Here is a 12,376-nt window from a genome sequence, read left to right on the forward strand (position 1 = left end):
TTACCTTTTCTGACTCCCTTTTGGTGTCTCTATAATAAGCTGAGGAGTTGAGTGTGTTAGATAAGGTAGACAGTGCTGGGGTGCTCCAGGATGCATTTCAGAGACACAATCTTAAATGTGACTCATATAATAAATACATGTATGCACAGATTTAAGGCAGCTTTAATTGCCTTTTTGGTAACTTCATGATTTAACTGATGACATAACTATGACACTGCATGCTCATAGTTTCTTTTGCGCTTTAATATGAAATGCACAGCGCGTGCTGCTGCATTAGTGCATACAATTGAAGAGCACTGTATAACCGCTGACAGGACAGGAAAATTCGTTTTTACTGACATGTGGCCTGACAAAATCTCATCTGACCGCAGTTCACTGTTGTTCTACTGAAGCTCCCTCATCACCTGTACATTTTCCGCATTTGACTAGCACCTGGTGCTGAGGTGAAGTTGGAGTGCACGTCTGAAAAGTCTCCTGTTTGATGTGGTCGTAAAGACGTTCTGCGTCTAAATAAATGCAATTCTTGATAAGAAAAAATAGACAGAAGCAGCAGTTGTGAGTGGGGTGGCCAACCCTACTCTCAGATGACCTCCCCCTTCTCAAGGCCACGCACTGTCCAGGTACCGTGACAGGAAAGTGTTAATTTCTTTTTAATAAAAATCTTGGAAGTCAATGTCACTTACACAGTTTAGATGAAATTATATAGAAATATTTGAATGTTAGATAAATAAAAATGAAGTATTCTGGACGTATAATAATAAAGTAAATAGGGGCTGTTTGATTTCATGTTGTCTTTAAAACATTTTTGGGCTTATCACCAGTTTAAGCAATTCAAGGAAGCATATGCTGAAAGCAGTACTGAATGCACAGAGTTTAACAAGACGCTTAAAGGAATAGTTCACAATTGGATTGGAAAAAGTGGTACAAACATTATTCTGTTAAGTTTGCCCTTTGTTTTCCACATAAGAAAAGAAGCCTTACAGGTTTGGAGGGACAACGTAATTAGAAATTAATTTCTCATTTTGGGTCAATACTTTTAAGAGCTAGGGTATGATATCTTTAAAACTTTTAGCTGGGTTGGGTATGAGTGAGTAATATTATGTTATTTTGTACCAGATCCAGTAGGAGTCGGGCCCCCTGATATGCCATCCCATGCTCAGGCCAGAGGCTCTCGTGTGGATCTGCCTTCCAACGCTGTGGTGCGAGGCATGAGTCGAGGCCAGAGCCGGTCCAGCATGATGGAGACAGCAGACGGTACTGAGTGTGTGTGTGTGTGTGTGTGTGTGTGTGTGTGTGTGTGTGTGTGCAGGGGAAAAGAGAGTAATAGAGAGAGAGAGATAAATAAAGAAACATTTATTTGGTGTGTGTGTGTGTGTGTGTGTGTGTGTGTGTGTGTGCAGGGGAAAAGAGAGTAATAGAGAGAGAGAGAGATAAATAAAGAAACATTTATTTGTAATGTGCTACAATAGACATACATGCTCTCAAAATGTAATGTACTGTATGTCAATCTTTAAGTGCCTTTTCATAACTTTCTTTTCATGCCTCTCAGAACTTTGTGTTAACATCTCAGTAGGGGCATTTCAATAAGTCTTTATGAATGCTGTGCTTGATTGCTTCATTAATCGCATCCCGTTTCTTTTTTCTTTTCCACCTTTTATCCACTTGTGTCATGTTGCTTTTCTCTGTCAGTGAGAAGAGTTGGCAGAGGTAATGATTGGTCATAGACATGTCCTGTAGGTTGGCTTTAAAACTGTGTGTTTGTGTTTGTATACTACAGTGGGGAAAAAAAGTATTTAGTCAGCCACCAATTGTGCAAGTTCTCCCACTTAAACTGTATATATGTGTTACTCAGAGAGAATGTGAACCCAAGTGAAACCCTGCACTACCTTAGGAAAATAAATAAATAATAGTAGATCACTCATCCCTCCATCTCTGTTTACATGTGGTTTTACTCAGTCCTGATCCTTCATAACACATCAAAGCTGCTTTACATGTGAACCAGTATGATATTTAAAGGAATAGTTCAAATTCTTCCGTTATTTCTAAAATTCTTCCAAAAATTCAATTCTTCCAAAAGTCCTCATAAATGTATCATGGATTCCAAAGCCCTTTAGTATTTTTATATAGAAGAATACAAAAATATCTCAGATACTACCACTATCGCTACACTACCGTTCAAAAGATTAGGATCGGTAAAATTTATTTGAATGATTTGAAGTCTCTTATGCTCACCGAGGTTGCACTTATTTGATAAAAAGATACAGCAAAATAGAGATATTGTGAAATATTTTTACAATTTAAAATAACTTTTTTCTATTTTTATATATTTTAAAAGCATAATTTATTCCTGTGATATCGAAGATGAATTTTCAGCAGCCATTAATCCAGTCTTCATTGTCACATGATCCTTCAGAGATCATTCTAATATGCTGATTTGGTGCATATTTTGATGTAAGAAACATTTGTTATTATTATCAATGTTAAAGCTTTTTTTGGTGGAATTTCTTTGAATTTCATTTAAAATATAATTTTTTAAAGGAATAGTTAAAATTCTTCCGTTATTTCTAAAATTCTTCCAAAAATTCAATTCTTCCAAAAGTCCTCATAAATGTATCATGAATTCCAAAGCCCTTTAGTATTTTTATATAGAAGAATACAAAAATATCTCAGATACTACCACTATCGCTACACTACCGTTCAAAAGATTAGGATCGGTAAAATTTATTTGAATGATTTGAAGTCTCTTATGCTCACCGAGGTTGCACTTATTTGATAAAAAGATACAGCAAAATAGAGATATTGTGAAATATTTTTACAATTTAAAATAACTTTTTTCTATTTTTATATATTTTAAAAGCATAATTTATTCCTGTGATATCGAAGATGAATTTTCAGCAGCCATTAATCCAGTCTTCATTGTCACATGATCCTTCAGAGATCATTCTAATATGCTGATTTGGTGCATATTTTGATGTAAGAAACATTTGTTATTATTATCAATGTTAAAGCTTTTTTTGGTGGAATTTCTTTGAATTTCATTTAAAATATAATTTTTTGTATCACTGTAAAACTCTATACTCTTTACTTTAATGCGATCTTGCTGAATAAAAGTCTTAACATTTTACTGACCACAAACTTTGGAATGGTGGTGTATATATAATTTTACGTATATTGATTTTATATTTAATTTGATCTATAAGCCATTATGTATCTTGACATCTTTGGACCAGAACTGATAATACCACTGTAGGAGAGTGTAATACGTATATTATACGTTCATACATATGCTCTAGTCATGATTTACGAATTCCCAGGTCAGTTGAAAGTGTCCGTGAGTGTGTGTTTGTTCGTCTGTCTCATCCCACCCTGCCTGACCCCGTTCCTGGTGTAGGTGTTCCTGTGTCCAGTCGTGTGTCCACGAAGATTCAGCAGCTGCTTAACACGCTAAAACGCCCCAAACGCCCACCACTCAGTGAGTTCTTCATGGATGACCAAGAGGAGATCGTAGAAGGTAAATGAATGAGTTCAGAAAACATCTCTGAAAGCAAGCTGCAATAATCTGGATCAACGTGTTTCTTCCTCCACAGTTCCTCAGGCAGATCCTAACACCCCGAAGCCAGAAGGCCGGCAGATAATCCCGGTGAAGGGGGAGCCTTTGGGTGTGGTCAGTAACTGGCCTCCTGCTCTTCAGGCAGCATTAGCTCGATGGGGTGCCACACAAGGCAAAAGCCCGGCCCTCACAGCACTGGATATCACAGGAAAACCACTTTATACACTTACGTATGGTAAGACTGAGCAAGGTCACCTGCAAAACACTTATCTTGATTGAAAGCATATGCTTGGATTGGCAAGAGAGGTGCATGGGCTTTGCAACTGAGAGATTGGCGTGTAATTGACAGGGAAACTGTGGAGTCGTAGTGTAAAGCTGGCCTACACTCTCCTCAACAAGCTGGGAACCAAAAATGAGCAGATCATCAAACCAGGAGACCGGGTAAAAAATTATATAACTTAATAATAATATAATTCAAATGTTCAAAAAATTTTAAGTTATAAATTATTGTTATCAATCTATTGAATTACCTTTTATTTGTCTATTTTCAGTTTTAATTGTAGTTTTAGTAATTTTATGTGGTTTTATTATTTTAATTATGCCTAGTTTATTTCATATTTCTATTTAGCTTTATTTTTAAGTTTAGTTTTAGTACTTTAACTTCAACTTATTTTTTTTGTTAGTTGCCATAATATTAATAAATATTTAATATACATTTCTAATATTCAGATTTTATTTTATTTCAGCTTTATTTAAATCAACACATTTCTTTTTATATAGTTTTAGTTAACAATAACAACACTGATATAAACACACTCTTTTACTTAACATTGCTATACAATCCCACCAGGACTTTTTAGGAGATTTTTCTGATTCTTGCAGCTGAAAATGACTGAATCATTTTTTTTTAGATGTTTTGTAATGAAAACCAAGCAATAATCATGATGTACCGGTAATTAGTGTCAGTGACCGTAATTGTACAATTACCTGTAAATACTTTTCAAGTTTATACGAATAAACAATTATATTGTCTGTTGTGTAATATTGCTTATGCCCTTTTGCAATTTATAATGGTATTATTAGTGATTGCTAATGTTGCAATCCCCCTCTCAGGTTACTGGTTTTTGTGGGAAAATTGCGAAAATAAGAGAAAAATGCACACTGCTGCAAATAATGTGGTATTGGCTTTATTTTTGATTAAATTCTGCAATTGCAGAATTGTGAAATCCTGGAGAGACTAGCTATGAGCAGCATGCATTTTTAGAAGCAACATTTATTTTTAAAAATGCTGCCATTTCATTTAAATTATTTGTAAACAATGTCTTTTTATTGATCCAGGTGGCGTTGGTGTATCCTAACAGTGATCCTGGTATGTTTTGGGTTGCGTTTTATGGCTGTTTGTTGGCTGAAGTCATTCCTGTGCCCATAGAGGTTCCGTTATCCCGAAAGGTAGCCACACTTTTATCTATAGTATATTTTATACATAGCTTTCCAAGTCAAATGGGATGCTGACAGTTCATATTGGTAATGTGGTTGAAATCATTTCCATGTGTTTACAGGATGCTGGGAGCAGCCAGGTTGGTTTTTTGTTAGGTAGCTGCGGGGTGGGTCTGGCTTTGACTAGTGAGATCTGTTTGAAGGGTTTACCCAAGACCCCCACTGGAGAAATATTGCAGTTTAAAGGTCAGAGACTTCACACGCACAAATTACTGATCCATTTCCTTTTTAAAAGTCAGTCAGTGATGGCAATAGTATGATGGATCTAAAAATAGTTGGGTTTCTGATAGGCTGGCCCAGGTTAAAGTGGGTGGTGACGGACTCCAAATACCTCACAAAGCCTTCAAAAGACTGGCAGCCTCACATACCAACAGCCAACACAGACACGGCATATATAGAGGTAAAATCATGTGCATGTTTATGTGTTTCCGTGTGTGTATATTTGTTGAATGTAAATATCCTCCTCTCTCTTTCTCTCATGCAGTATAAGGCCAGTAAAGAGGGCACAGTGATGGGTGTTGCGGTTTCAAAAGTTGCCATGTTAACACATTGCCAGGCACTCACTCAGGCCTGTAACTACTGTGAGGGTGAGTGATGCTGTTGCTATGGAAACACCATCCTTTTGTTGCAGCCTACACTAAAGCAAAAAAAACAGCTATGTAGCTTTATGCACTGCTCATTTGGAGATGTAACAAAATACGTCTGCATGCAGGTGAAACACTGGTGAATGTTTTGGACTTTAAGAAGGACATGGGTTTGTGGCATGGAGTTCTCACGGTGAGTGACAGAAATGTGTATGTGCCATCAATGCTGTTACTACAGATTTTTTCAGAAGCAAGGGACGTTGATCTGCCTACTGCAGATGTAATAACAGATGTGATTTGAAAAACACACAAAAAAACACTAGAATCTGACTGAAACTAGTGAGATTATAATTGGATGAATTGCATATTATTGGCATAAAATTGGATGAAAGTGTGTGTGTGTGTATATATATATATATATATATATATATATGCATACATACATTTGTGTGGCTATTTTTGTTTTTTATTATTTTAAATTATTATTATATAAAATAAGATCGAGATTTTTTGCATTTACTATTAAACATCACCTCAAAAACACTTAATTTACTGTAATGTGAATACATCTCATTACTGTAAAACAATAATAAAATTGGACAATGTTTTTTAATCAAATCAGCATAAAGGCAGCACACCAGATATTACAGTGATGTACTTAAAGTTGTATGTCATTATATTGGCAGTTTTCAAGGCATTCATCCAGCATTCATATCTGTGTGTATTTCAGAGTATTATGAACCGAATCCACACCATCAGTGTTCCATATGCAGTAATGAAGGCCTGTCCACAGTCCTGGGTACAGCGAGTACACATACACAAAGGTACAAGAAACACTCGACCAAATGTATTTCTGTCGTCTACACACATTTGTTTTGATATGAAAAATGTCTGGTTCTATAGCACGGGTTGCCCTGGCTAAGTGTCGTGACCTGCATTGGGCGATGATGGCTCACAGAGAACAGAGAGACACCAGTCTGGCCTCCTTGCGCATGCTAATTGTTGCTGACGGAGCCAATCCTTGTGAGTTACACTACCAGACCTCCTGCAGAGACTCCATGGGAGAGGATGTTCATTTAATATTCATATTCAACAATTTGACTCTTTTCATCTCTCTGTATCTCCATCTCTTTCTTTTTAGGGTCAGTTTCATCATGTGATGCATTTTTAAACGTATTCCAGGCTCATGGTTTGAAGTCAGAGGTAATTTGCCCATGTGCTACATCACCCGAGGCCATGACTGTTGCCATACGGAGGTATATCATTTTTTGACAACCTGTAGGCATCCCTTTTTAAAGCACTAGTTCTTTGTTTCCTGATTATGAGATGTTTCTCCAGGCCTGGGGTCGCTGGTGCTCCTCTTCCAGCAAGAGCCGTCCTGTCCATGACTGGGCTGAGCCATGGGGTCATCAGGGTCAACACCGAAGACAAGAACTCTGCTCTCACCGTCCAGGATGTGGGACACGTCATGCCCGGAGGTGTGTGTGTGCTACTAATGATAATTGTACACACACTACCGATCAGAAGTTTGGAATGATTACGATTTTTAAAATGCTTTTGAAAGAAGTCTCTAATGCTCACCAAGGTTTTTGATAAAAATACAGTAAAACAGTACAATTTAAAATACCTGTTTTTTATTTTAATATATTTGGTTCTCACACTTCTTATTCTTATCAATGTTGAAAGCAATTTTTGCTGCTTAATATTTTTGTAGAAACTGTGATACATTACCATTCAAAAGTTTGGCCTATATAAGATAAAGAAATACTTTATTTAGCAAGGACACATTAAATTATTCAAAAGTTAGAGATATTTATTATTGAGATATTTATGTATAATTATTTTCAACTTTCTTTTCATCAAAGAATGCATTGTATGTATAATAATTTTTTCACAAAAATATTAAGCAGCAGAAAGATAATAACCATTATTAATATTTGACCACCAATAATAATTGAAAATAATTGAGCATTAAAACAGCATATTAGAATGATTTCTGAAGGATCAAGGTATTTTAAATTGTAATAATATTTCACAATATTACTGCTTTTACTGTAGTTTTGAACAAATAAATGCCTTGGTGAGCATAAGAGACGTCTTTCAAAAACATTTTTAAAAAAAATCATAATTATTTAGAACTTGTCACTGAATCTTTTGTGTGATTTGCATGTCTACGCACACAAAAAAATAATCAGGGTATTGCTGTAGGATGATAGAACATGGTAATACAATGGTATTCTCACACACATTTCCTTGAGAAACATCCAGTTCATAATACCATGCTATCAAAGTTTAAAATATGTTTGTCGTGCATACATGAAGTTAGCATGTGTGTTTATGTGTATTGTAGCATTGATGTGCATTGTGAAACCGGATGGACCGCCCATGCTCTGTAAGACGGACGAGATTGGAGAGATCGTCGTGAACTCTCGTGCTGGTGGAACCATGTACTATGGCCTGTCTGGAGTCACTAAAAACACCTTTGAGGTATGAAAATCAACCCTCAATGATGATGATGTAACTTTTTTTACTGAATTAACACACCATAAACATATTTTTATGGAATAATGCTGGGGCTTTCTCGCTGGTGCTTTTCCTCAAATCTCGCAGGTTATCCCAGTCAACGCTAGTGGCACCCCAATTGGTGAAATCCCATTTGTGCGGTCAGGATTACTGGGGTTTGTTGGACCGGTGAGTGTCTGAAAAGGAAAACAAGAGAGAGACAATGCCATTTTTATGCATTAAAATCCATTTTTCCCCTCTCTTTCTTCAATAGGGTAGTCTGATATTTGTGGTGGGTAAGAATGAGGGCTTGCTAATGGTTAGTGGTCGTCGTCACAATGCTGATGATCTGGTAGCGACTGCACTAGCTGTGGAACCAGTCAAAACTGTGTACAGAGGAAGGTCAGGGTTCCCATTTGAATAGAGAGAGAACATGTAGTCTTACAATTTATTTGAATGAGAGTAAATATGAATCAAAAATGTGTCTGTGTGTTTTGTAGGATTGCTGTATTCTCAGTGACTGTGTTCTATGATGAGAGGATAGTAATTGTAGCAGAGCAGAGGCCTGATGCCAGTGAGGAAGACAGCTTCCAGTGGATGAGTCGGGTTCTTCAGGTACAGACAAATTATAACAGTAATTGTAATATAGATAGTTTTATACTTTAAAATATGATAAAATGACATAGTACAGTAAAGCCAATGCGCTATTGACTTTATCTTTTGCTGGGAAAATCGTTTGTAGTGATTATTATTAAATATGGCTAATTATTTAATGATTATTTAATGCTTATAAATTATTTAAAGCTATTTATATTATCTAAATCTATGTTGTAATTGTTAACTAAAACAAAAATGATTACAAAGTGTTTCCTTTAATTGAAATAAAGCTGAAAAAAAATAAATAAAAATATTACATGGGAAAAAATGCCGTGGCAGCTAACTGAAATAAAATAAAGTTGAAGTACTAAAATTAATCAAACAAAAGCTGAAATAAGAAATGAATGAAAGCTAAATAGAAAAAACTAATAAAAATGTCAAAAGCACACATAATTATTTAATCTTAATGTAAAATAAAAATATAAAATGAAAAGATAATTCAAAATATTAGTAAATACTATGATAGTATATAAATAATAAATGGTCTTAGTTGGCTTTATCTGGTTATGCCAGTCAGGTTAATGCATTTAAGTTGAAAATGGTAAAATTCTGATTAATATCAGGATCTTTTTCTGCATGTTAGCAGTCAGTGGTCTACCATGGTTAAAATAAAATCACAACAGTGTCTTATTATTACTTACATAAAAGTTATTTCATTGTTAAGGTGAACACACAAATGTTTGATAATGTGTTATGTATGATTTATTTATTTATGTGTTGGTGGCTTTGTGTATTGTTTCACAACTTTAGGCAATTGACAGTATTCATCAGGTGGGATTGTATTGTCTTGCACTGGTTCCTGCAAACACCCTGCCCAAAACTCCCCTAGGGGGCATTCACATTTCAGACACCAAGCAACTCTTCCTGGAGGGGGCGCTGCACCCCTGCAACATCCTCATGTGCCCCCACACCTGCGTCACCAACATGCCCAAGCCACGTCAGAAACAACCAGGTGTGTATACAGGGGTTAAATGGAGATCTTGGAGGCGAGAGAACCCTAAAATCTGGAGGTGAAAATATCATGCATGTGATGTTTTTCTCAAAGTCTTCTGTCCTGTTTTTATTGTTTTTTATAGTTGGTGTCGGCCCTGCCTCCATCATGGTGGGTAATTTGGTTGCTGGGAAAAGAATTGCACAGGCTGCAGGCAGAGATCTGGGACTTATAGAGGACCAAGACCTGGTCAGGAAGGTAAACTCAGACTTGCATTGTATTGTAAGTCCGTATAACAGCAAGTAAATAATGCATTCAGTGTATTTTGAAGCAGTTTTTAAAAAATGCATTGCGTGGTTTTTTAATGCTTTCGTGTGGATGCAGCTGTGCATGTGGCCTACAATGATGGTAGGCACTGTGATCATTATGGCACAATCACATGCCTTTTTGGCATGACACCATTATTTAATGTTTTACTGTTGTTATATATTTGATGTTTTTGATGATGAACTGTCTGTCTTGTCTTTCTTAGCATCATTTCCTTACAGAGGCTTTACAGTGGAGAGCACAAACCGATCCTGACCATACGCTTTATGTACTTTTGAATGCAAAGGTTAAAACGACAACAACAAAAACCTTGATAAAATCCTCACTTAGAATTTCTGATTTGCTGGCCTATAATATGCTTTCTCTCTCTGTCTAGGGAGTGGCAGTATGTACAGCTACATGTGTTCAGCTTCATAAAAGAGCAGAGAAGATTGCCGCTGCTCTCATGGAGAGAAGTGGTATTAACATCGGAGAGAATGTGGTGCTTTTGTATCCACCAGGTAAATCACACATACTTTGTCCTGTTTTGGTTGTTTTTGAAAGATTGGGACAGTTAAAAAACTATATTGGAGTAAAAGTCAAGGGTTATTGCAAAAAAGTGCTCTTTCTCATGTCACATGTGAAGAGGATGTTTTGTGCCTTAAAGGCAAAGCAGCAAAAAATGTTGCTTTGATAAACTGAAATTAAAACAAATAAATATACATTAAAGCTAAATAGAAAAGAAAAAAACTAAAAGCAATAAATATTACAAACAAAATTACTAAAACTTAAAATAAAAATTTTAATAAAAACTGAAAATATAAAAAGGGTCATTCAAAATATGAATAAATTATGTAATAGTATATATATATATATATATATATATATATATATATATATATATATATATATATATATTTCTTAGAGAATCGGGGCATAGAGACTTTAAGCACTAACGAGTTTCCATGTTACATAAAATAACAATGTTAACTAACATAAACTGTCCAGTAACATGCATAGCAAGCAAGGAAAATGTCCTGCTCTACATCAGTAATTCTTTAGACATTTTTGAGTAAAATTTAAAAAAAAGGAATGCATTTTAAATAAAATTATATTACATACACAAGTGTACAGTGCACTGCAAGAGACTTCAGGAACAGAAACAGTAGGAATTTTGTTTTAATTCTTCAGACTTTACTTAGGTGGCAAGCTTAGAAATATATCCATAAGTAACATATCCATGGTTTTCCCCAGATGACTTGCCTCGCAAACGACCACCCACAATCTACAAACCGCCCAATGCTGAGATGATTGCCTATATGGACTTCAGTGTCTCAACCACAGGCATGCTGACAGGAGTGAAGGTGAGAGATTTTTCACATCATCTCAATAGATTTTTCTTAGTTATCTTAGGCAGTTTTGGTGAACCTTTAACACCAGGGTCATTGAATAACTGACCAATCAGAGATGTTTTACCTGGATGGGAATTTGTTAATTCGGCAATCAGCGGAATTGCCAGATCGGCAATCACATGTGGTTGCCGCAAGGTCGCCACCCGCTCCTTCGTCGAATCCGTCGGCTGCTCCGCTCTCTAGCCCGCCCACCTCCGCTCACTCTAGGCCACCGGCCGCCGTTCACTCTAGGGCTCCGGTCTCCACTCACTCAAGCCCGCCTGCCGCCCGTTTCTCACGCTAGCCCGCCGTGTGTGACACTGTGTGTTTCGTTGTGAAAGCGAAACTACTTTGTTTGGCCTTCCAAAAGAGGACACAACTAGAAATCAGTGGTTAAGTAGTATTTACAACACTGTTTCAGAACAGTTCAGCTCAAATATTCAGATGTATGCAGCGCATTTTATGGAGGACTGTTTCCTGAATCTGCAGAGTAGCCTACAATGTGTTTGTGCATAAAGGCTGTTTCTATAAAGTGGGGCAGTTCCAACTTTGCAAGGATAGGCTGGCGCCATTGACTCACCCTACAATTTCTAACGTGACGCGATGTGCAATGCAACGCGTAAAAAGACAGTACAAGTCATTATAATCAGTAATTATGTCCCCACTGGATGCAACAAATGCCTCGTTTGTAATGGGTTTTTATTGGTTTTGTCTCGTCTCGCCGGGACACGGCATCACAGTATGGTAGGGGCGTAAAATTTCCGTCACACGCTTGAGGGATTCGGCCAATCACAACGCACTGGATAGCTGGCCAGTCAGAGCACACCTCGCTTTTCAGACCAATGAGCTTTGTAAAAATCGACGTGTTTCAGAAATGCGGGGCATAGAGGAGCAACAATAATGTACATTATGTGGAAAATAATGTGTTTTTTTAACCTTAAACCACATAAACACATTG

General features: G+C 36.6%; 1 protein-coding gene across 1 annotated transcript in view; it reads left to right on the forward strand.

The window, feature by feature from the left end:
* LOC107582797 (disco-interacting protein 2 homolog B-A-like) overlaps positions 1-12,376 on the forward strand; it is a 32,985-nt gene that overhangs the window by 17,332 nt on the left and 3,277 nt on the right. The window contains exons 7-30 of the mRNA XM_016268820.1: positions 1,117-1,254; positions 1,690-1,707; positions 3,392-3,511; positions 3,588-3,785; positions 3,900-3,991; positions 4,889-4,999; positions 5,110-5,233; positions 5,338-5,447; positions 5,532-5,634; positions 5,760-5,824; positions 6,362-6,455; positions 6,535-6,654; positions 6,773-6,887; positions 6,970-7,109; positions 7,982-8,118; positions 8,242-8,322; positions 8,408-8,535; positions 8,634-8,748; positions 9,541-9,742; positions 9,867-9,979; positions 10,106-10,129; positions 10,254-10,334; positions 10,425-10,548; positions 11,282-11,391. Coding sequence (XP_016124306.1) covers positions 1,117-1,254; positions 1,690-1,707; positions 3,392-3,511; positions 3,588-3,785; positions 3,900-3,991; positions 4,889-4,999; positions 5,110-5,233; positions 5,338-5,447; positions 5,532-5,634; positions 5,760-5,824; positions 6,362-6,455; positions 6,535-6,654; positions 6,773-6,887; positions 6,970-7,109; positions 7,982-8,118; positions 8,242-8,322; positions 8,408-8,535; positions 8,634-8,748; positions 9,541-9,742; positions 9,867-9,979; positions 10,106-10,129; positions 10,254-10,334; positions 10,425-10,548; positions 11,282-11,391 — 2,663 coding nt within the window. The remainder of the gene's footprint in view (positions 1-1,116; positions 1,255-1,689; positions 1,708-3,391; positions 3,512-3,587; positions 3,786-3,899; positions 3,992-4,888; positions 5,000-5,109; positions 5,234-5,337; positions 5,448-5,531; positions 5,635-5,759; positions 5,825-6,361; positions 6,456-6,534; positions 6,655-6,772; positions 6,888-6,969; positions 7,110-7,981; positions 8,119-8,241; positions 8,323-8,407; positions 8,536-8,633; positions 8,749-9,540; positions 9,743-9,866; positions 9,980-10,105; positions 10,130-10,253; positions 10,335-10,424; positions 10,549-11,281; positions 11,392-12,376) is intronic.

The sequence above is a fragment of the Sinocyclocheilus grahami genome, unplaced genomic scaffold (assembly GCF_001515645.1).
Source record: "Sinocyclocheilus grahami isolate Dianchi unplaced genomic scaffold, SAMN03320097.WGS_v1.1 scaffold47.1, whole genome shotgun sequence".
NCBI classification, from domain to species: domain Eukaryota; kingdom Metazoa; phylum Chordata; class Actinopteri; order Cypriniformes; family Cyprinidae; genus Sinocyclocheilus; species Sinocyclocheilus grahami.